At 40.1% G+C, this 25,085-nt stretch overlaps 1 protein-coding gene across 2 annotated transcripts in view; it reads left to right on the plus strand.

Moving 5' to 3' along the window:
• The window catches only part of ACOT9 (acyl-CoA thioesterase 9), a 27,492-nt gene extending 2,407 nt beyond the window's left edge, over window positions 1-25,085 (plus strand). For both annotated transcript variants that reach the window (XM_039852338.1, XM_039852339.1), the window contains exons 2-16: window positions 3,336-3,433; window positions 4,398-4,424; window positions 7,313-7,358; window positions 9,264-9,434; window positions 9,688-9,725; window positions 13,322-13,405; window positions 13,802-13,905; window positions 18,185-18,258; window positions 20,286-20,353; window positions 20,854-20,965; window positions 21,127-21,217; window positions 21,387-21,472; window positions 22,032-22,119; window positions 22,256-22,406; window positions 22,862-25,085. In XM_039852338.1, the coding sequence (XP_039708272.1) occupies window positions 3,336-3,433; window positions 4,398-4,424; window positions 7,313-7,358; window positions 9,264-9,434; window positions 9,688-9,725; window positions 13,322-13,405; window positions 13,802-13,905; window positions 18,185-18,258; window positions 20,286-20,353; window positions 20,854-20,965; window positions 21,127-21,217; window positions 21,387-21,472; window positions 22,032-22,119; window positions 22,256-22,406; window positions 22,862-23,010 (1,387 nt within the window). In that variant the 3' untranslated portion in view covers window positions 23,011-25,085. The remainder of the gene's footprint in view (window positions 1-3,335; window positions 3,434-4,397; window positions 4,425-7,312; window positions 7,359-9,263; window positions 9,435-9,687; window positions 9,726-13,321; window positions 13,406-13,801; window positions 13,906-18,184; window positions 18,259-20,285; window positions 20,354-20,853; window positions 20,966-21,126; window positions 21,218-21,386; window positions 21,473-22,031; window positions 22,120-22,255; window positions 22,407-22,861) is intronic.

Below are 25,085 nucleotides of genomic sequence, written 5' to 3' on the forward strand. Positions count from 1 at the left end.
TTGATTAAGATTAGAAGAACTGGGCTCAGTTTAGTTTACTGACACTGGAGAAAAGTCATCTAATTTCTTTGGGCCTCAGTTTCTTCAGGAGGTTGATCTGAACCCAAATCTTTTAAATATAGGGGCCTGTGGGGGTGTCAAAAGGGAGTGGTCTATGGATCTTCTGGAATAGTATATACCATTTTGTGTGTCAGTAAAATGAACCCTGCCCCATCGAATGAGGGCCCACAGTTTTTATCCGATTACCAGTAGTTAGGATACCAAATTGTAGTGAAAAATTACCATAAGCTGAATGTTCACAAGATAATAAAAAATTATTATACCAATACATGGTTAGTACAGTCAACAGTTTTTTAAAAAGCATTCAAATTGTGCCTTTATTGTTTACAGGGATATATTTCCCTATTTCTTAAGGTAGTGTGCAAAGAACAGGGCTGCAGGACCACAATTTTCTATGTAATTTGGCCCAAGTATTACTCTATATTCATCAACTCTCTTCTTTACTGTTAGGTAGTTAGACAGACATGAGGAACAGGAGTGAAGGCCCAGTTATGTAACCATAGAAACCTTCCTTGAAGACCTTCCTTAAGGACCTCCCAGAAACACTGCCCCTTTTAGGGTTATAAATTAACCCAAATCTTAGGGCCATAAAAGCTACTGGCCTAACAAGCCACAAATGAGCTTGTGTAAAAAGTACGACCCTAACCTGCCCCAAACCTCAGCCTTATTATACCATCATAATATGACTATGCCTGGAAGTTCATGAATCTAATTATAACAGATTGAATTCTGGGTAAGCACATGTGCAGTAGGCAGGGAGTTATATAGCAGCCAAATGTCAATCAAAATGATCTCACGCGCCAGTCACCTAGGAATGCCTTTGTAACCACCCATGGCAGTCCTAATATAATACAGACTTTCCCACTTCTGCATTGTTACAGCCCTCTTTGCTGAAAACCTGCTCCTCCTCTGGAGTGTACTCTGTCTTTTATCTTTTCATCTCCCAAATTACACGGGGCTACAGGCTTCCTTAGCATGGCCTGTCCTACTAAAATATACTTTTAATAAATATTACATTTCATAAGTCTAACAGTGCTGGAATTGTCTCTGCGTCAGCAAAAATAACCAAGAATCTCCAGTGTTACCGAGGCAGCACCGGAGTTCAGATAGCCCTGATGGTAATATTACCGTCTCTATTTGAGTCTCCATTCAGAGATGTGCCATCATAGTGTTAATGTTTTTTGAGAACTTGTTAGTGTACTAGGTACACACCTAAGGGTTTAACATTCGTTAACATCTTTATCCTTATGACAGTCCTATAGGATAGGTACGATTATTATCCCCATTTTACAGATGTGGAAACTTAAGCTTAGAGAGGTTAGATAACTTGCCCAAGACCACTCAGCTAACCAACAACATGGTCAGGATCTTAACAGCTGCACAATATGGCCTCTCAGGCAGGATGGGATGGTTTTCCTCATTCTTCGGAAGATGCTGCTCCTTAGGGTAACAAAACAAAATTCCTTGCGTATATATACATATTTATCCAAATATGTGAGGTCAGTTATATAACTCCTGTTAGTTTGTAATGAGTATTTAAAATATTTAATCACTCAGAATCAGATCTCATTTCTTATACTGGGAGCACCTACTGCATCTATTATAATTGTTAATGTGTCGAGGGCATGGTTTTTTTTTTCTCTTTCAGCTAGTAGTAGCAATGGAAAATATTAGCTTTTTCCAGTGCCCTTTTTAAAACTTTCTACGTTCAGTTGCAGAATGCTAGGATTTGAGATGGAAGAATGAAGACCTACATACCCTGTTTCTTTCAGTAAGGGATTTGAACCTACAGGAAATATGTAGCATGAAGTAATGAGAAAAAAAGAAAATTCAGATCCCGTTCTGAAAAAAATACAAATTAGAAAGTCAAGAACAAGAAGACTGAAACATTAACATACATATACAAGTACAGAAATAGAAAATTTATAATGAAAAAAATAGATCTAAAAAGATAGAGGTTTGTTAGCTATGTGTTTGAAGAAGAAACACAAAACCCAAACCCCAGACACTCCAGTAAGCATTCTGGTTGTAGTCGACCAGCAAGGATTGTTTCACAGCCAGTGTGATGACTGGATGGCTAAGGAGTTAAATTGGCCATTGAGCATGTGCTCATATTTATGTGTTCTTTACAGTTAGATTAGTTGATTTAGTGAAAAGACAAGGGTTTGTTCTAGCAGCACAGGTGTCATGACTACGTGTAGATCTCACCAAATATTTTTACTGAGAGACTTTCTCTGAATGCTATAATTCAGAAGAGAAATCTATAGTAACATCTGGTTCTAAAGAAGATTCAAAATATACGTTTTTAGGAGGTAGTCATCACTTGTTCTGGCATCAGGTAATAAGAATTTACTAGTGACTTGAGCTGGAATGAGTAACAGTATTTAGGGTTCATGACCTCTTCAATGCCTTGCCTTCAGTTGTGCTCTCAGCTGATCGATTTGTCCATCCCTGATATTATACGTGTGTTTGTTATCCCTGATATTATAGTGTGTGGTTAGGAGTAAACAAAGCAACAGTGAATCAAAACCCACATAAATAACTTATTTTGGCAGAATAGGTTAGGCACATTTGGATAAATAGCTTTTATTTCATTGGGGATTAGGAAATTTCTGCCTAAGTCCAATAAATACTTTGAGTCTGGGAAGGGTTAATTCTCTTTTCAAAGTTGATTAGTTTATAATTGGGGTTAGCTTATTCATTGAGGAGATATAGTGTGATAGTAAAGAACAAAATAAATGTTCATAATTAATATACTCAGCTGTTTACCAAATCGATTCTGGGCTTCTGAAGCTAATAAACTAGAAAGAGCAAGAATAAATCTATTAAATCTGGTTGATTATTTATTTTGTAGATAGTTACCTAATTGGTGTCTGCTCTTAAATGTTTACTCTAGTTAGATGATTTATTGTGTAGCCTCATATGCAAATATGCATATACTTGAGAAACAAGTACAGACCACTACAAGACAATATACAATACAGTCATGTGCCGCTTAACGACAGGGATAGTTCTGAGAAACGCATTGTTAGGTGATTTTGTTGTTGCGAACATACTTACACAAACCTAGACGGTATAACCTACTATACTCTTAAGCTATATGGTGTACCACTGTTGTATATGCAGTCTGTTGTTGACCGGAACGTTATGTGGCACATGACCTTATGCTAAGGATATGGGATCGCCAAGTACTCTGGGAGGAGCACAGGCATTTGGGCTTGCCAGAGAAGAAGCCATGGAACCTACTATAAGAGTGTCTTTTTCCTTTTTTGTAGGCTTTCTACCTTGAACAGGGAGCTGCTTACTCCTGGCAGAGGGCTGACTCAGGGATCCCAGAATCCCGAGAAGCAGAGAGTCTTCCATATTCATGAAGGCAAGCATGGGTGTTTGCTTTTTAGGTCCATGTTGTGGAAAAACCTGTTTTATTTGTTTGGTGTATAGATAGATAGTTTAGGGGAAATGAGGCATACCAAAGATAGATCTTTTATAAACTCATTTATAAAATGACCTGGATAACTGTGGGTAGAGTTCCTGGGAGCCTTGAGGATGGAGCTTTTTAAATGATTTCCACTTCCTGTGTGTAGGTACTGAAGGGGAATGCGTGGGAAAAAGAAATCTGTTGCTGTATAAGTAAGAGATGAGCCCTTCAGTTGTTCCCACTAAACACTCCTGGTCTACAGTTTTGTTAGAAGGACCCTGTTTAATCCATGCTTAATTGAAGTTAATTTCAATTACTAATCTGATATGTAAACTACGAATGTCTTTATCATTTTAGGAGTATTCATTAATTGTAGCTTCTTTAAAGGGTGGAAATATAAGTGTTTAAATATAATTTAAAATTCTTCTTGGCCCTCGGCACCAGCCTTTTTTTTTTACATTGACTACTTAAATTAGTAATACTCATCTCATGTCTGTGAGCATCAATAGGCTGTGTACTGTTCTGTGTACTTTCTGTCCATTCTTTTATTCAAGGAACTCAGGAGAAAGAAAAACAAATAAGACTAATTTACTAATGGCTATTGTAGTTTTCTATGATTTAATTATAATTAGAGTTTGCACCAAATTTATGGTCTATAACAATTGTTTGATAGTAAAATCAACCGTTTTTTTCATGAAAGTTAAAGTGCATGTCAATATACCCATATTTGGTTTTGATCTATTAGTTATTGAAGGACCAGGGATTGTTGTAGTTAATTTCCTATAAATGTAATGTACATATTTTAAAATGCTAGAAAAAAACTATATGAACTCAACATATTATTTGAAATCCTATAGATTTATTTTTTAGATTTGGATTACTACTGCTTATCTAATTTATTTTCCCTTTATCCATATAGCATGTTCACCTATACACGTGAACCATGGTGTGTATGGTAATTAGTATCAACGGAGTGCTTAATTCTTTCTTTTGCAATAATTCTTCAGCTTTTGGGCAGTGGGCATTAACTAAAATTAAATCGCATTCTTTGCTATTCCCTGGTTTATATCTTTGCTTCATTTTTCTGGCTTAAACTTTTCTAACGATTAGGCTATATTAATATATGAAAAATGAATTAGAATGATACTCAGATTTGCATCATAAAGGGACTCCTCCTGACACTGCTATAGCCCCATCCCTTTTTTGTTTGTTTATATAGTGCTTGCTTCAGGATATTCTTTTCTTCATTAAGGAGACAATGGTTATTTCAGGTTTTCAGGAAGCAGAGGCCTCTGATCCTTTCTTGGAGCTGTTTTTGTGACATTAAATGGAAATTCATGGTTCTTTAAAGCTTTTTTTTTTTCTCGGCTTTATTGAAATATAATAGACATTTAGTTGCTCGTATTTACATTGTACGATTCAATGAATTTTTTTCGATTATAGTTGGCATTCAATAATATATTAGTTTCAGTTGTGCAGCATAGTGATTAGAGATCTGTATAATTCACAAAGTGATCATCCCACTAAATCTAGTGCTGTCTTCCCCTTACATACTTATTACATTATTAACTATTTTCCTTATGCTACGCTTTATATCTCCATTTTGTACCTATCCATTTGGACTTCTTAATCCCTTTGATCTTTTTCACCGTCCCCTCCAACCCCTCTCCTATCTAGTAGCCCTCAAAATATCCTCTGTATCTATGTTTATTTCCATTTTTGTCATTTGTTTTGTCCATTAGATTCCACACATATGTGAAATCATGTGATATTTGTCTTTATCTGATTTACTGCATTCAGCACAATACTCTCTAGGTCCATCAAGGCAATATCTTTTTCCATCTCCTTTTAGTCTGTGTGTCTTTCAATCTGAAGTGAGTCTCTCATAGGCAGTATACGTAGGGGTCTTGTTTTATCCATTCACCACTCTATCTTTTGATTGGAGCACTTAAATCTTTTCCACTTGAGGTACTTGTTGATAGGAATATAGTTATTACCATTCTTTCTTCGTGTCTTGATACGTTTTTTCTTCTTAGAGAAGTCCCTCCAATATTTCCTGTAATACTGGTTTGGTGTTGATAACTTTCTTTAGCTTATTTTTGTCTGAAAAGCTCTTTATCTGTCCTTCGACTCTAAATGATAGCTTTGCTGGATAAAGTATTCTTGGTTGTAGATCCTGGGTTTTCATTACATTAAATATTTTGTGCCAAGCCCTTCTGTCCTGCTTTCTCAAGCTGCCAGTCTTATGGGTGCTCCCTTATAGGTAACTAACTGCTTTTCTCTTGCTGCTTTTAAGATTTTTTTTTTTTGTATTTAACCTCTGGCATTTTAATTATGATGTGTCTTGGTGTGGGCCTCTTTGGGTTCATCTTTTTTGGGACTCTGAGCTTCCTGGAGTTGTATGTCTATTTCCTTCACCAGATGAGGGAAGTTTTCCATCATTATTTCTTCAAATAGCTCTTCAACTTGTTTTCCTTCTGGTACCCCTATGACACGGATATTTTTACATTTACTTGTGTTCCATAGGCTCATCAAATTATTATTATAGTCTTGGCTTCTTTTTTCTTGCCATTCTGATCAAGGGTCCTTGGCTTCTTCATCCTCGATCTTCTTTATTCATTCTGTTGATTCCTTCTAATACTCTTCATCTCAGATAATGTGTTCTTCATTTCTCACTGGCTCCCTTTTATAATTTCCATTTCCATCTTAATGTTTTTTATCTCTTTGTTAAAGTTCTCGCTGAGTTCATCTACACTTCTTATAAGTTCATTGAGCATCTTTATAACCAGTTTTGAACTCTGCATCTGTTAGATTGCTTGACTCCATTATTTCTGGATCTCTGTTCTCTCGTATGGTTTCTGTTTCTTTGTCTTCCCATTTCGACTGCCTTTCTGTGTCTGTTTCTATGTACTAAGCAAAGCTCCTAAGTCTCTCGGTCTTATTAGCGTGGCTTTGTGTAGTAGGTGTCCCATGGCACAGTCCTGAGAGGGGTTCAGCTGCAGGCCAAATTTCACCTCAGCCTCCGGGGCCACCTGTTAAGATTCAGCAAACAATCCACAGATTGTGCTTATGGTTGCCTCAAGAGGCCACGGCAGAAACTATGGTCAGCTGCCACCAGTGCGGGTCTTGGAGTTGGCTCAGCAAAGAGCACTGGACTCGCTGAGGACACAACTGGATATGGCTTGGGTGGGGCTGCGAGTTGGGGGAGGTGGAGTTTCAGGGAATCCTCTGTGTGGAGCGACCTTTGTTATTCAGTTGGATGATGTCTTAGCTATGGTGGTGCTGAGTTCGTGCACTGGGACGGGGGCGGGCTCAACAGAGGAACAGTGCATACCACGGGCACTTCTGTACAGAGCGAGTCTCACCTCGGCCCTCACTCCAACAACTTGGTGTCCCCCTGTAAGTCCCTGGTGCCCTGTCCCCCTCCAGCAGCTGACCCGGCACTAGTGCTCAGAGTGAGGAAGTCTGTCACTGCAAAAGTCCATTCGGGACATAGCCCCTTTAAGAGGCATCTGCCTTTGTCCCACTCAGCTGCTTAGGATTGGACAGCTTTGTGTCTTCACCCGCTCCTACCATTGCAGGGTGATTTCTTATTTCTCTCCCTAGTTGTAGTAGTTCTGTTCATCTAGATCTCTGGTGACTTTGCTTGCTATTTGCTCCGTGTTTCTGTCACAACTTTGATGCAGGATAAACAAAGCCTCTGTCATCTATGCCATTTTTTCTCTTTAAAGCTTTTGAGTGCATGAATTGCTTTTCAGAGTTCTTGAGCTTGTTGCCATAATCCAGTTCTCATATTTCTCGTTTCATGGAATGACCTCTTTATTTTTGTTTCAGTTCGAGATAAGTTGCGGGAGATAGTAGGAGTATCTACAAACTGGAGGTATGCACTTTTGTGTGTTCATTCATTCTTTCATCCCTAAAGTGGTATGCTAGGCATTATTTAAGCTCAGTGGAAGGTCTCATTGTGGGGGTGGGGGACCCTGCATTCAGAAATGGGTTGAGAAGTATTTTTTTTACTTGAGGGAGAATATCAATATTCCAACATATTAATCAGTTAATGCATTATCTCATAAAATGATGTGATTTACACATACTCTACATTTTTCAAAGTTGTAATCAGGTATATTACTTCACTGCTTCTCGACAAAACTTGTGATATGTTTATGGTATGTGTTCTCATCCTTCTTTTTTTTTTTACATATGTTGAAACTGAAACTCAGATCAAATGATTTAAGTGTCAGGGTTTGGGACTCGAACCCAAGTTTCCTGGTTTTTCTATTTCATGCATCCTGACTTCTTCATTCCTTCTCGTCAGCTCACGACTAACCAGGTTCCCATGCAATCTTTGTCTGCCACTCAGTATTTTCCTGATGTAAAATAGAATAATATCTCTTTCGGTGCACAGAATTTTGAGACTAAAGTGAGATAAAAAGAAACAGCACGAGTGATCACTGGACATACAATAATCTGTTGTTGGTATAGAAATTATCTATTGACTTCTTAACTTTTTATGTGAAAATTTGAATTTACTGAAAAGTAGAAAGAAAGAAAAAAGTAGTAGAAAGAAAGAATACCTATGTCCCCTCTGGATCAGATACTTATAAACATTTTCCCAGATTTGCCAATATATATATATATATATATATATATATATATATATATATATATATATATATATAGGCTGAACTATTTCTAAGTAGATTATAGGTACTATGACACTCTAGCATACATCTTCAATAATAAATACATTTGTAACAAAATGAGCAGTAGTATATCTCCAACAAATGAGACATTCTGTTATGTAGTGAAATCGATAGTAATCCCCTAATAGAATATTACTCCTCCATATTCAGAATTCCTCAACTGTTCCTTGGATGTCTTCTATAGCTTTGTTTTTAAAAAAACATCAAGATCCAATAAAGAATTGCCTATTACAGTCAGTGGTTATGACTCTTTAGTCTCCCCTAATCTATCTAATCTAGAATAATATCTTTTTTTTAAATCCCCATGAGCTTGCCTTTAAAGAGGTCAAGCCATTTGTCTTGAATGGTTCACATTCTGCATTTATCTGGTGCCATTTAACTTGTTCCTATATCCCATATATTTTTTTGTAGGCTAAATCTTTTTGGCAGTAATAAATACTTTGTAAGTGAAGCTTGGGAAGACATCTTAATTAATGATATTGTCAACATTTGAGTTCCCTATCCCCTTGTCTCTCTCTTCTTCTTAATCATCTCTTCTTTTTATTTATTTTCTGCCTCCTCACATTCTCTTCCTCTTTACCTTCTGCTCTGCCTTCCATACTTCTTTGGATATACTCCATTATTCCTCCTCTGTCTCTCTTTCCTGAAATTGAAGGCAGAGAGAGAGATAGAGAGAGCTGGGGCACAGAGAATACGAGAACTATCCAGGTGAGAAATGGGAATATGGAGTTCGGTGGCCATGTCGTTCTTTATCCCATATATATACTGTTGTGTCCATCTTTGTATTTTTAATTTGATTTCAAATGTTCTATTATTCGAATGTACTTTTTGATGAGAGTGAATATATGATTCACTTGGGTATGTCACTTAATAAATGTTTTTCCTATTTACTCTAAGAAATTTTAACAGAAGTTTTTAATTCCATCGAATGGCAGGTGGAAAGGGAGGGAAGGAAGGGGAGATAAGGTAGGTCCAGACGTTCTCTTTCCTCCTTTGAGGGTGTCTGACTGGCCCATATGTCACTGGAATTGCAGGGTGGCACTGCTCCTGTGTTTCATGAGGCTTTCATCCTTTCTTCTCAGAGATCATGTGAAAATAATGGAGGAAAGAAAATCACTTCATAGATTTTTGGCTAAGTCACAGAATGGACTGCCACCTAGGAGAATGAAAGACAGTTATATCGAAGTTCTCTTGCCTTTGGGCAGTCAGCCTGAATTACGAGAGAAATATTTGACTGTTCAAAACACCGTAAGGTAACGCAGCACTATTTTTATTTGTATTGTTTGTTTTTATTTTCTTTCTTTCCTTTATTGCAGCTTTGAGATAAAATTCACACATCGTACCATTCGCCTATTTAAAGTGTGCACTTCTGTGGTTTTCAGTATATTCAGAGTTGTGCAACCATCATCACAATTAATTTTAGAGTATTTTCATCACCCCAAAGTGTATTTTTTTTTAAAAGGCAATCATGATTTTTATGTAATCCCACTTTTCTTTATTTCACAGATTTGGCAGGATTCTTGAGGATCTTGACAGCTTGGGAGGTACTGGTATTATTTTAGTATTTCTAAGTAGAACTCACAGCTATCCATTGAATCTTATGGCTAGAAAGGCCTTCTTTATTCTTTAACTTGCACACATGAGGATATTCTAAAAAAGCAGAAAAAGAGGGGCATCTGCACCTCATGTCATAATTTTTTCCCCCAAAATGTAGCTTCCTATTCAACAGTTATAATATGATTAATCCTTCTTTCTAATAACTTCAGAAGCCTTAAACTTATAGAAAAGTTGCAAATAAGCGCAAAGAAGTGTTCTTCCCTGAATGATGTGAGAATATGTTGCTGACATGCACATCACCCCCAAATATTTTTATGTCTATTGCCTACAAACAAGGACATTCTCCTACATAACCACAATATAACCATCAAATGAGGAAATAACACTGAGACATTAGACTGTTCAGTCCTCAGACCCCATTCAACTTTTGCTAATGGGCCTTTATAGCAGAAAGATCCAGTTCTGAACCACACGTTGTATTTAGTTGTGTCAGGAATAGTGCCTCCGTCTTCCTGACTTTCATGACCTTGACACTTTTGAAGGTCAAAGGCCAGTTCTTTTGGGAAATTTCTCTCAATTTGGGTTCGTTCGATGCTTCCCCAATTTTAGATTCAGGATGTGCATCTTTGGCAGGATTGTCACAGAAGGGATACTGTATTCTTATCACATCTTATCAAGTGGTGCATAATTCTAATTTGTCCTATTACTTTGATGTTAACTTTGATTTCTTGATGAAGGTGGTGTCTCCCAGGCTTCTTCACTGTAAAGTTACTCATTTTCCCTTTGTAACTAAGTACCTTGTAGGGAGATACTTTGAGACCTTATAAGTATCCATTCCTCACCAGACTGTCAGTTTATTACTTTAAAATCTATAGGACACAGGGATTCCTATTTTATTGAATGAGTTATAATCTGTTACTGTCATCTGTTTTGATTCTCAAATTGTCCCAGGACTGTCCCAGTCTGTTGAAGCAGACTTCTGTGTTTTTTTGATGTGTCCCCATTATTCTTTGAGCACTTCCTCACTTTCTGACACAGCAAGATGTTCTAGGCGCATTTGTACTTTCCCTGCCCCAGACCTAGAATCAGCCAAACCTCTAAGGAGCCCTGCTTCTTTTTCATGGAGAATGATATTTAGAAACCAAGATCTGGGTGCTGGGAGCGGTCGTTGCTGCTGGGGTGTGACTGCTCCCACACCCTTTCAGTGGACAAGCTGGGGAATATCTGCACATCCACATACATTTACCTCTGTGTTTATCTATCTGTTTGTTTGTGAAAACCATGGGCTCGCACTGATAGTTCCAGTTCAACACCACAGGTTTATTCTTATTTCCTCCCTTTTTATATTTGTAATTCCATTCTCCGACTGGCTCCATTATCCTTAGTACATTTACTTACCACCCCTAATACATGCTACCCCTAGCCGCTCACGGATGCTCCCCTCACCTCTCTGGGGTTCTACCCCATGCCATGCCAGGTCCCCTTCTGCAGGTCACCCTCCTCATTGTGCCCAAGCTGCACCATGCTGCGCTGTCGCTCTCGTTGCCTCTCTGCAAGTCTTCCTGACCCCACTAGGGCTTCAGCACCTCACCCTGGGCCACCCTGCTTGCTCCTAAAATACAGACATAAGGCTATTGTTAGAGTTATACTTAGCTGCTTTTTTCTTCAGATTAAATAAATCTGCTTAAAAATTCTTACTTGCCTTTACAGAAAATTACACGCATACACGCGCGCGCGCGCGCACACACACACACACACATACACTCTCAAATATTTGACTTTGATTTACTTAGGTGTCCCTAAATACACAAACTCCTCTGCCATTACCCTGTTTTTCCCCCATTACTTGCTGTTAATGGCCAATCCCTTTCACCTGTTCACTTGATTATATTTCATTTCAAGGAACTTGCCTTATCATACATTCTTTCTCCCTAATATCTTAGGCCTTTTCTCACCTTTTCTTTTCCCTAAATTTAAAAACATATTTACGTTTCTTCCATCTTAAAATGAAAAATAGGTAAAGGACCCTTCTTTTATAACACTTTCGAATGGTCTTTCTTCCTCACTTCAGAGCTAACTTTCTGGAAAGAACTGGAAGAAATCACTTGCTCTCACTGCCTCTGTACTCTGACCTCCTGTTATTTCCCAGCCTGCCATGTTATATCTTCTGCCCCTCATGCCGTTGAACTGCTATGCCAAGCTCTCCACTGGCTCCCATATCGCGTGACCTGCTGAGTGCTTTTCAGGACTTAACTTGGCCCCTTTGCAGCTCCCGATACTGTCAGACTCATCCTTGGGCTTTGGTGCCATTTCCTCCTGCCTCTCTAGTTGCCCCTTCCTAGTCTCTTGAATAGGCTCCTCTTTCTCTATGGATCATCCCTTAAATGCCAGTTATCCCTAGGGTTTTATGTTCTGCCCTTTTTTTGTTATCTGTACATTCTCTAGAAATAATCTAATTTACTCCTCGTGCTTCAGTTGCTATCAGTATGTAGAATGCTTAGGAAGGTCCATTTCCTGGCCTGCTTTTCTGAGTTGCAGACCAGTTTGTCCTCCTGCTTGCTGGACGTCTTCATTTAGATGAGCCATAGGTTTCTTGAATTCAACATGTTGAAAACAGCCCATTCTGCTCTTCCTGCATTCCCTTTTTCGGCAAACATGTACCGCCTTCACTCATGCAAGCTCAAAACCTGGGCATAGTGAAGTCTTGTCAAGTCTCCCTTCTTATTAGCTCTTGGATCTTTTCTCTTCATTTCCACTAATATTGCCATAGGCCAGATGCATATGGTGTCTGGGTGCCACTAAGGCTTTTAAATGGAGCTTTTTGCTTTTAGCCTCTCATTCCCCCAGTATATCCTTTAGCAGGTGCGTGGAGAGAAGGATTTATTCTCACTCAAGAAATCTTGTTTGAGCACAGACCCAGTTCTGAGGTTGATTATACAAATTTGAATGAATCATGGGGCATGCAGGGAGGCCGCTAAACACAGAAGTATAATACAACTTTGAAGGAGTTAGTATTTGTAATGCACATTAGAATCGTGGTTGGCACGTAGAAATGCTTGTTAAAATATGGAAAATAGTTTTTAAAAACCCCTGAATGTGGGAAGTATACAGATGACCCACAGGGTGGTGTAGGAGCTGAGGGTGTTATGAGGAAGACGGGATAACCGAGCAAAATAATTGCTTCACGATTAGGAAAGAGTCAGGAGGAAAACAGGTAGCCAAGTCCTTGTGATTTGTTTCTCTTTTCTGAAGATGTTTGGGTGCTGTCAGACTCAGTGCTGGAATCTTTTGCTGATTCAGGCACTGTGTCTCTGCGGAGTAGTGACAAGCCAGCCGCTTGGTGGGTTTGGGCTTTGGGCTTCGGTCTCCTCACCAGTTCTAAAATTGAGCGGGCTGTCAGATTACAGGATTCCCAAACCTCTTCAATTTGTAAGTCTCGGGTCCTAGGATAAGACCAGTTGGAACATGGGAGATTGGGTCTTCAAAACAAGATAAGACTTTTTGTGAATTTCAGGGAGTAGATTATGAATGTTGAGAATAATTTTGCTTTTCCTTTATTTGGTTCTCTTCTGTTTTCCTACAGTTCTTATTTGCTACATGCACACCAAAATTCATTCAGCTAAGATGTCTCCTTTATCTATAGTTACAGCCCTGGTGGACAGGATTGGTAAGTGGTATTATTTTCTATGCATACTTAGAATTCTTAGTAATTACAAGATATTATTGAGGTAAGAGGAAATATTTTCCTTTTATGGGGAAAATTTTATGTATATATGCATATGAAAATGTCTAGAGTGCTATATATATATGTACCAAGATATTTATTATAATTATCTTTAGGTGGAAGTGTTTTGCATGGTTCCAGTTTTATTTTTTATATTCTTCGCATTGTCTACCTTTTTCAAAAAGATATAACAAAATTTTTTTGTATGTCAAAAAAGTCCTTTTTAGTTTCGAAGGAAGGACGTAGTAGAATTTGCCAAAATTTCAGATGAAATTGTTCGTTTACAGTACAGAAAATTTGGGGTGTGGTTCGGACTCAGATTGATTTTCTGTTTTGCAGACATGCGTAAGAAGAGCCTAAGCCCAGAACAGGACATCAAGTTCAGCGGCCATGTTAGTTGGGCGGGGAAGACATCCATGGAAGTGAAGATGAAAATGTTCCAGGTGTGTTTGTTTTCAAAGATTGACCCCTTGTTCCAGTATAACCTGCTACTCTCCGTGAAAGCAGCTCTTATTTACCTGTCTGTCCATAGACAGGTATATAGCTCACTTCTTCTAGAAAAACTTACAGATGGCGTGGTATTAAAATCTTCCTCCCGGACAAAGACTGGCACATTATTTGGCGTTTATGTTTACTGTTTATTACTTTCAAATCACATACGGCTCCATATTAAGGTGTTTGTTGCTAATTTTGCCCCAGAGAATTTCACGGAAGTCTGAGTTATGTCAGGTATGAATGGGATTAGTCACTTAGTTTCCTGGGGCTGCTGTAACAGAGTACCACAAACCAGGGGGCTTAATACAACAGAAATGAATTGCCTCAGTTTGAAGACTAGAAGTCCAAAATTAAGGTCTCAGCAGGACCATGCTCCCTCTAAAATCTGTAGGAGAGAATCCTTCCTCGCTCCTTCCTAGCTTCTGGTGGTTTGCTGCCAATCTTTGGCGTTCCTTGGCTTGCAGCTCTAACACTTCAGTTTCTGCCTCCATCGTCACATGGCATTTTCCCCTTGTGTGTCTGTGTCTTCACATCTCTTTTTATGAAGACATCGATAATACTGGATTAGGGGCCCATCTTCCTCCAGTATGGCTTCATCTTAACTGATTATATCTGCGACAAGCTTATTTCGAAATCAAGTCAGCTTCACAGGTACTGAGAGTTAGGACTTCAGCACATCTTTTTGGGGACACAGTGTAACCCAGAAGAGTCATTTAGACTATTACAGAAGTTAGGAGCAGCTCCTTTAATGAACAAAATACAGAATAGCTGTTATAAAGAAATGAAGAAATATGACAAGAAAAAGTACCTCAAGGAGGATAAGAGCACAGAAATCAAATAATTCAGAGTATGTCCAAGATTTAATTATGAAAACTTATTTAAGAATGACCTATTCAGTTGTGCCAGAATATTCAGTACATCTGTTATTAGATACATTTTTTTCTGTTACGGAATTATGAAGCATTTCACCTTTTGGAAAAAGTCTGAAGCTTGCTCTGCGGTAATTAAAGTTATTTGTCAAAATCAGTAGTTTTTTTATTTGATGATATATGTAAGCAGTTGGATTCTTTAACTCCCATGTTGCTGTAGCTGACAGGAATACTGTTTTTAAAACAAAACAGCAAAGTTGGAGATGCTGCTATGATTTGTCCATATTCTTTTTTAATCTTCGTGGTCGATTCCTGGACTGCTTGGTGCCACACACAGCAGATTCCTGGCATAGGACCAGCTTTCTAGGGAATCTTGGCAATTTGAATCTTGGACAAGTAGGTCCAACAGAAAAAGAAATACAGGAATTGTTGAGAGGAAAGAGCCGATGAAAATCAATGTCAGGCAAGTACAAATGTTTGTTTTAAATTTGCATTTCTCATTGGCCATTTTGCCTAATAACTTATACTTGAGTGGTCCTTTCCAATCCAGAGAGGGAGTTTGGGGGTTGGCGCTCTGCCTCTGGTTTGCGTGCGCACAGGTTCAAATCCCAGCTCTGTTGCTTAGTAGCCATGCGACTGCGGGTAAATCGGTTACCGTCTCTGAACCTCTGTTTTCTCAAGTGCAACATGGAAACAGTACCCCATTATATGGGGCAATAAGGGCAAAATGAAAAACAACCCACCCATGTGAAGTAGTTGGTACGTTGCCTGTCGCACAGTAACCACTAATCAGATGTTGGAATAATGTTAATTTATTACCGTTACTATGGAGATGGTCCCAAATCTCTATTCTGGCCTTGACCCTCCAGACCTCCCTTTCCAAGTACCTGTTATATCCCTTGGCCCACATGTGCCCTTGCTACCTCCAGTCCAGTGTGTTTCAAACTGAGTGTATCAGCTTCCTTTTTAATCCTGATCTTCCTCTAGTTTCCCCTTTGGCAACCTCCTGGTTCCCCAGCTCCAAACCTTTGTGATCGCTGTAGGTTTTCCATTTCCTGTGTAGCCTTTGCTGAGTCTTCAAGTTCATTACCCTCAGCAGCTCACCAGAGTCCTTTCTTCCCCTTCCCGTTGGCCCTGTGTTTCCTTCAAGCCCTCACTGCCTTTTGTGTGAGTACCTAAACTATCCTTAGTCTGCTTGCCTCTAGCCTGCTCTCTCTCCATTAATTTTGCATATTTTTGCCAGCTAGATCTTCCAAAGCCAACCTTAAATCACATCACTCCCCTTTTCCCCAAAACCTTCAGTGACCATTATCTGTGGCTTTAAGTCTAAACTCCTTAGACTAGTTAGGATCCAAGGTGCTCTGTAAATTAGCTCCAACCCACCTTTCCACCTATATTCCCGCCGACATCATTTATATGCCTTCTTAGAGCTCATTGCCAGATGCTTGGAGCATCATAAGAGTAGGCGGTTGTTCATCTTTACATTCCCGATGCTCGGCACTAGTAGGTGTTGATGATAATAAACCATAATTTAAACAGTAAGCGAGTAGATGAGTATCATAGCTTACGCTTTTTCCTTTGCTTGAAATCCTTGGGTTCTGGCTCTGTTTATCCACATTCCACCTGTGCTTCCCGGCCACTCCATGCTCAAATCCTTCCCCGGTCCCCCCTCCTCACAGTACCGGTTCCTCCCCATGGCACCTTCCTCAGCACCCCTTCTCTGACCTGCCAGCCTCTGCTCCGCAGAGCTGCTTACGAACACACTTTCCCTTCTGCTGGGCTGTCTGCTCTTCAACAACAGGGTCTGGGTGTGAGTTACTGAGCCCATTCAACATTCACTTAGCAGCCATTTATGGCTGAGTACCTGTTCTGTGCTAGGTATGCAGCTGTGAGCAAGACACAGCTCCCTTCTCTTGGAGTTTACATTCTAGTAGTTCTCAATAATGACCTGCCTCTGTCATACATCAGGCAGTGACTGATCGGGTGGCTGTCATCTGCCAGTCTTTGTGCTAAGTGCTTAGGCTACCAATGTGAATGAAGGTGCTCTTTGTCCTCAGGGAGCCCGTGGTGCAGTAGGGAGGCCGCCACACAAATAAATGATTGTTATATAGTATGTTAAGTGTTAGACAGTATTTCTCAGCAGAGACACTGTTGGCATTGTGTGTGGGAAAATTCTTTGTTCTGCAGGACTGTCCCCTGCATTGCGATTGTTTAGCTCCTTGCTTACCCCAACTCCACTAGTCACGTCCCCCAAACCATGTGACAACCCAGACCAGCTCTACATATTTCCAAATGCCCCTACAGGGGTGGTATCCACCTCTCTTGAGAACCTCTCAGTATAAGTCAGGAGAGGACTTTGTTTCCATTTAGCTGGCAAACAAAGGAGGGAACAGTGAGCTCAGTGTGGGGAGTAGGGATGGGGCAGGAGCGGGGAGGGGTGTGTTGAGGAATGCAGCCATGAGGAAGGCATCGGACAGGCAGGGAGGGGAGGCGACAGCATGGTCCACTCCAGGACCTCCCGTTTAGGGTGGCTATGGAGAACGGTGCGGGAGGGAGTGTTTGGAGAACTGGAGAGGAATTTGAGCTCTGTGGCGAGGGCTTCATATATAAGACCAATAGGCTTAGACCAGATGCTGGAAGAAGGTCGAGGGAGAAGGCGATAGAGCCTGAACAGGTAGTATTGATGAGGAAGGAACCGACTGTACCCCAGGTTATGATATGACTGTCCTGGGAGTACAGACTTCTAGGAGATAAAGAAACACCTTAAAACCTCAAAGACTTGTACATTATAAATATTTAGCTTAATCCACAGAATTATCACTGATCTGACCCCCTCTTGGGAGCCCCTGGACTCAGCTAGGGAAACACAAACATGCGCTGGTAGTTGGCACACCAAAGTTCCCTGGAAATAGTCATGTTGTGGGAGCGGTGGGAGGGCCACCTGGCTCTGTATGCCGTTGTGAGGACAGGTAGGCCTGAAGAAAGCCGGGATTCTGCATGATGCAGGACAGTGAAATGATGATCCAGAAGGTCCCTCTGTGACCCTAGCCCTTGGATCTCAGTCACGCACAGCTCCAGAACCCGTCATTCGTGTCCTTCCCAGCACCCCTCACAGGGCACTGGTGGGGATTTGGGGGATCTTTTCCTTGCCAGCCCACAGGCTCCTTGGTCATGCTGCCACTCCCACCCAGTGCCTGGTTCTGTGCCTGGCAGCTCAGCAGCTGGTGGTTATTGAATGCACTTTTCCTTTTCTAATTTCTGCCTTTCTCAAAGTGTGTGTGCTACCTATTAGAACCGTAGTGGGTCTTCCCAGGAAATGCGTTTCTTACATCTGCGTTTTCTTTCCTCTGTTCTCTAGTTACATGGCAATGAATTTTGTCCTGTTTTGGAGGCAACATTTGTAATGGTGGCTCGTGACTCTGAAAATAAAGGGTAATTGTTGTTTTTTCCTAATTCCTTATTTTGAATAATTTCAAAGATACATAAAACTGGACAGAAGAATGTAACAAATGTTTGTGTACTCATCACCTAGACTTAAGAATTTTAACATTTTTGCCATAGTTGCTTCATCTTTTTTTAAGTATATTATTTTCTTTATAGTATTTTAAAGCAAATTCCAGACATAATGACATTTCACCTCTAAATAATTAAGTGTAGGCTTCTCTTTAAAAATGAGGATATTTTCTTAAGTAACTACATAACCATTAGCACGTTTTAACAAAAATGCTAGGAAATCCTTACTATATCCTAATAGTTCTTATTGTTTTTCTCAAATACCTTTTTAATGATTTGTTCAAGTTAGGATTCAAACGAGGTCCACATATCACATTTGATTTTTTGACTCTTAAGCCTGTTTTTTTTTTTTTGTTGTTGTTGTTAGTGGCTTTCTTGAGATACAATTAATATATACAATTCATGCATTGAAAGTGCACCATTTAATGGCTTTTAGTGTATTCACAGAGTTCTACGGTCTATTAAGGCTGTTTTATACCAGAATAGTTGTGTGTCACCACATTGTAAGGCCATATTGATTCTTCTATACAATGTCCAGGTGTCTGGATTGATCTTGTCGCTTCCTCATGGTATATATCTTTTGGACTTGTTTCTCTACCTCGGGTATTTTTTGTAAACTGAAGTTAGATCTAAAGCCTTGATTAGATTCTCGATCAACATATTTGGCGAGAGCACTTCATAGGTAATGCTATCTACGTATCTGGTGTCTCATATTGCTTCACATCAGGAGGTATAGATTATCCACTCACAGGGATGCTAAAATTGATGAATGAGTTCAAGTAGTAACATACCGATCTTGCCACTGTCAAGTCCAGTTAATCTGTTTATGATCAGCAATGATCTACAGGATGTAGTGCAATGTAGGGTACATCCAAAGTATACTTTGTCATCTGCACATAGCTAGGTCCCCATCAGTCTTTCTCCAGGGATCTTAATGTCCATTGATGATCATTGCTTTAATCATGCAGGGGTGTAAAGCGATCCTCAAATTCTGTCATTCCTTTGACGTTAGCTGGCGTTCTGTAAAGAAGACATTTCCCTTATCAACTAGGGCAAGTTCCTCTCTGAGCTGATGTATTTCAATTTTCTAAGCTGCCATTTTTCAGTTCTTTTGTTTCCATTGTTGTTTCATCAAACTTTTGGATTCTACCACGGTGAAATATTATCTTCCTTTTCACTCAGTTTTTTATTTACACAAATTTGTCACCTACAGAAAAGTAGAATAATGTATTGAATATCCATACCCTTCACTTAAATTCACCAATTAACATTTTACCACCAGCTTTATTTTCCCACCCTCTGTATAAATACACACACGCATACACATTTTCCCCCTGATTCATTTAAAAGTAAGTTGAGACTATTACACCCAGAAGTAGTTCAGCATGTATCTCCTAAGAATAAGATAATTCTCCTACGTAACCTCAGTGTCTTTATTATATCCAAGATATTTAACAGCGATAGCATTATATGATCTAATATATGATCCATATTCAGACTTTGCCAGTTGTCTTCGAAATATCCTTTGTAGCTTCTTCCCCTGAATCGGGATCTGATCAAGGATCGTGTATTGCAGTTGGTTATCACGTTTCTTTAAAATAGTCCCCCTGCTATTTTCTGTCTCTTAAGACGTTGACATTTTTGAAAAGTCCGGGCCAGTTGTCTTGTAGAATGTTCTACAACCTATTTTGACTGTTCCCTCATGATTCGGGTCAGGTGAAACATTTTGGCAAACGGCCATGTCCTTTTCATAATGTGAACTTTCTGGTGTACAGGTAAGGCTGTAACCAGAAGCCTCTCCTAATTGTTCCACGTTCTTGTGTGAAGCCGTCAGTAAGTGTTACCCAAAACGAACAGCAAAGACTTTAAAACTAGCGGGTAGTTGTTCATCTTCCATTCTTATTAGATGATGGCACATTTTAACTGTACTCTTTCCTTCTCTTTAGGCCGGCATTTGTAAACCCACTCATCCCTGAAGGCCCTGAGGAAGAAGAGCTCTTTAGAAAAGGAGAATGTATATTAATTTGTTTGTAATAAGATAAACTTTAAAGAGCACATTGTACTGTAGAGGAGATTATGTAGGAGTATATATGGACTTCATATACCAGTCAGGTGTCTTAATAATGCCAAGGATTCACTGAAATTAAAAATACCTTATTTTTTGTTCTGTGGAGTCCATATTTTGAACAATTTTATCAATCAACCAATATTTATTAATTGAAGTCATTTGTTTTTGTCATTTTTAATGAAATGAGAAATGTATCTTAATGAAATAACTGCTGGTCAGGGCGCTAGGTCAGGATAGTTATAAGTGGTTTCACACTGAGCGGATACGACTTCCATGTGGAAGCAGAGAATCACCAAGTTTTATGTGGGATGTATGTGTAAGTTCCAGCGGGCTTTTTGCTCTCCGGGAATACTGCTTTTGTAGGATGCAGGGTAGCCCAGTTCAGGAACCCCAATGTGTAGTGTGACTCTTCTGATTGTGGCTCTTTCTATTGTCCCACGTTCCAGTGAACAAGGGGAGAAGGATCGCCTTCAGCTCCATGTCGTTACTGAAAATGGCTCCCAGTGCTGAGGAGAAGACGACTATACATGAGATGTTTCTTAGCACACTGGATTCGAAGTAAGTGAGGCTGGTGAGAGTCCATGTTGGGAAAGCCTTTAAACCTTGGACTTCTCCAGAACCAAGCTTGCCTGAACATATTGGGATTGTTTGCAAATAGTTTACTTTTCAGCAGCCGAACCATGTCCTTAACAGGCTTTACTGACTCTCCCTTTGCACAGGACTGCAAGTTTTCGAAGTCGAGTTTTGCCCTCTAATGCAGTGTGGATGGAGAATTCAAAGCTGAAGAGCTTGGAAATCTGCCACCCTCAGGTATTGTAATTTGGTGAAAAATATAAATAGAATAACTTGAATTTGTGATACTCATCTACAATTTGACACCTTTAAATTTGCCTCCATTTCTATGGCATTGATTCCTTTGTTTTGTATACGAGGGTGGCCATGAGTTTGTATTTGTTAATATTTATTTTATATCCTGTAGGAGAGGAACATTTTCAATCGGATCTTTGGCGGTTTCCTCATGAGGAAAGCATATGAACTTGCATGGGCTACTGCTTGTAACTTTGGGTGAGTTAGATTTAAGGTCGTCTTAACTTTTGAGAAGCGATTTATGCTATCGCACCCGAATGAAACATTATAGAGCAGTATGGAAGTGCTGGGAAATACGTTGTGTTTTAAAAGAAATACCACACTGATACCGGTTGAGTTCGATCTTCATTTTAGGACTGTAGCTCCGACTAGGTAAGTTATTGCACTTCACAGATGTTATACAAATTACCCACCAGCAAAAAGATTATGACTCACTTTATTTCAATGCTTACTTTATTTCAATGCTTACTTTACTGTATGGTGTAGAACTGAACCACTGAACCCGCAGTATTTCTGAGGTACACCTGAAAAGACCTGAGAAAAGGAGGTGATGATATGCTGAAGGGAAAAGATAGAGTGATTTTGGCATAGATCTGAGCCCACTGGCATCTCTTACTATTCCTCACTGGTACGGTTATTTCTCCTTCTCTAGGTTTATTCTTTAATCATTTAAATTCTGTTTCAGCTCATTGTTAGGGAAAAAAATAGAGATCATCTGAATTTTGCAGTTGACCCCAAATTCTGCCTTCCCCAATAGTGGTTCCCGACCGTTTGTAGTAGCAGTGGATGATATCATGTTTCAGAAACCTGTCGAAGTTGGATCGTTGCTGTTTCTTTCTTCCCAGGTAGGTGTGCGACAAGATAAAATACAATTTTTTATCATTTGGGCCTGAAAGAGAAGCCACTGCATCTCTTATGACTGCTTTGTTCCCCCTTCCCAATGAGATTGACTGACTGACTGTCATGTCTCTAATCTCTTAGGTTTGCTTTACTCAAGACAATTACATTCAAGTCAGAGTACATAGTGAAGTAGCCTCTCTGCACGATAAAGAGCATACGACCACCAATATCTTTCATTACACGTTCATGTCAGAGAAAGATGTGCCCTTGGTTTTCCCCAGAACATATGGAGGTAAGCAGCAGTGATGGTTAGTCGCTGACAACGGAGACAACTTTTAAAGAGATTTTTCTCCTTTTAAATTGTCATCGAAAATTAGGAGTTAACTGATGCCTGTTAACTTGAGAGCATATCTTTAGGAGATGGTGCTTTCGAGTTTCTGCAGCCCCAGGACACCTCATGGCCCGCAGATGGCCGTGGCTGCTCTGCCTACGTGGCTGTTGTCTGTAGGATGGGTGCCAGCTGCATGCAGGCACTGGTGGTCAAAGACCGGTCTGGCCAAAGGAAAGGGGTGAGAGTAGAGGCCCGCTCCCTTGGGAACCTTGCACACCCTCTGGTTCGACAGTGCTCGTCTGGCACCAGTTCTGCATTCTTGTCGCTGTCCCAGTGTCCTTGAGTAGCCTTGTGCTCGTATCATGGTTTTCTGAGGTGCTGCAAGTTTTTCCATGGTTCTCTCTCTTGTGTTTCAGAGTCCATGTTGTATTTAGATGGGCAGCGGCATTTTAACTCCATGGATTTACCGATGACCCCGAAAAAGGACTACCCGTGGAGCCCCGGGGAAACTGCGCTTGTAGGAGACCAGCAGTCCTCGGAGACACAGTGCCCGGGGAAAGCCTGAGCACTTGTCTCGGGTTTAGTGTCTATTCTCATCTTCCATAGCAAAAAACAATGTATTCAGCTTTTAGGATGATCAGAAAAGCAAAACGAATAGAGCAGCTGGGTAGGCAGAGGGAGAGAGAGTTATTAAATAATCAATACTTTGAAGACAATATGAATCGTGAACCCACCATGTTGCCTTCTGCCTGCTAAAGAAATTAGGGCAGATGGCTTTTTATGCCATTGGAAACATTCTTTTCTTATGCATATCTCAAACGATCAGTATATATGTGGCTTCCTTCTAAGGAGTTCGGAGGGCATTCTTTAAGCCTGACCTTTGCTGCTGTTCCCCTGCGCTGTCTACAGCCCATCAACCCTACATGAGTCCTTTGCGTTTTGCCACCCTCCACTTCCCAGCTTTTGTTACAGAGGGTCGATGGAAAGTTGTGGTGAAGGGATTTGCTGAAAGATGTAGCATTCAGAAAGATTTGTGGGAAGCTTTAGATCTAAAGCCATACCAAGTGGAGGCGTTCGGAGATGATCCGGGTGAGGAAACACAGGACCGTGTGTTCATTCTTTCACTCGCCAGACAACTCTTGAGCGCACTGCACTAGGAGCCGGGCAGGATGTAGCATTAAAAAGCAAGAACAATAATAATAACAGCTGCTAATACTCACAGAACACTTCCTGTGTGCTAGGTAGGCCCAATCTTCAGCAGTTGACATGCATTAGCTCATTTATTTTTTTCCACCAGCACTTTGAGGTAGGTTCTGTAACCCTCTCACAGGGCTAGGTCACTCAGGAAACTGAAGCGCAGAGAGGTTAAGTCACTTGCTCAAGGTCCCACCGCTAGTAAGTGGTGGTGCCGGGATTCAGAACCACGCTGTGTGGGGCCAGGGTACTCTTGAACAGTACACCATACTATTTTCTGGGACTACAGCAAGGGAGGTCATACCTAGTATCACAGTGTCACCTAGGAACCCAAAGGCAGGTATTCCCACGAGTCTGCAGCCAAGACAGTTTCTTCCCTTGATGGAATGAGAAGTTGATCAAATTCAGAAGAGAAAGACGAGGCTGCATAGAAGAAAAAAGTCATCTCTGAAGGTGTGCCCAGGAAAGATTCAGTCTTTATGTGGGTTCTAAATTAGTGGTCACAAACTTGGCTTTGCCTCAGAATTAGTTGGAGTGCTTTTAAAGAAAATCATATTACTTTAGTATTTACTGAGATCACAGTTACCATGAACAGGCACTTCTGGCATAGTCAGTCGGTCATAGGCACAAACACGACTGCTGGGGAGGCGTGCCATGTGACTCCCGGAATCGGGCCTGTGTGGCACGATAGCTTGCTAGCATCAGGCCTCATCCCTACACAGGACTTACTACTACCGTCCCGAGCTTCGCCTGGCCCTTCAGCGCAGCATTTTACACATCTACCTGTAGACCCCTTGGGGCCTCAGAGGTGACTGACAGGAAGGGATGTGCCCTGGAGAGTGGCGTGAATGTTAAGTGGAGTCCAATAAAGAGACTTACTGCTTCCTTTTATACAGATTATTACAAGTATACATTTATCCATTTATTGCTGTACATCAAGGCTTTTTCTAGAATTTTCCTTGCTATTATAAGCAGCATTGCAGTAAATATCCTAAGTAGCTAAAACATTTAATCCTTAAATTATTTCCTTAGGAAAATTGTAGAGAAGTGATGTCTATTAAAAATAGTGTGCACGTGTTGAATGTTTTGGATATGTATTTCACGTAACCCTCTAAAGCAGCTGCATGCATCACTTACTCATCAGCACTTTCCCTGAACTTTGCCACATTTTATCCTATTCTTTGAAAAACATCTTTCCCATTTTCCTAGGTGAAAAATGCCATTCATTGACTCTGAATTGTACTGACATGTACCTTTAAAAAAATTTCTCATTGTCTTTTTAGTTAAATTACTCGTTATAGTAATTTTGGATGTCAGAATATTAACCCCAAAGTCTGTTATCTACCAATAAAGATTTTTATGTTATAAGAACTAGAGATTTTAACACAAGACTTTAAGAAGATGAGATGAAGCAAACTATGAAGGAAATACAGTAGGTTCTAGATA

This window comes from Pteropus medius, unplaced genomic scaffold (assembly GCF_902729225.1).
Source record: "Pteropus medius unplaced genomic scaffold, Ma_sr-lr_union100, whole genome shotgun sequence".
Classification (NCBI taxonomy): domain Eukaryota; kingdom Metazoa; phylum Chordata; class Mammalia; order Chiroptera; family Pteropodidae; genus Pteropus; species Pteropus medius.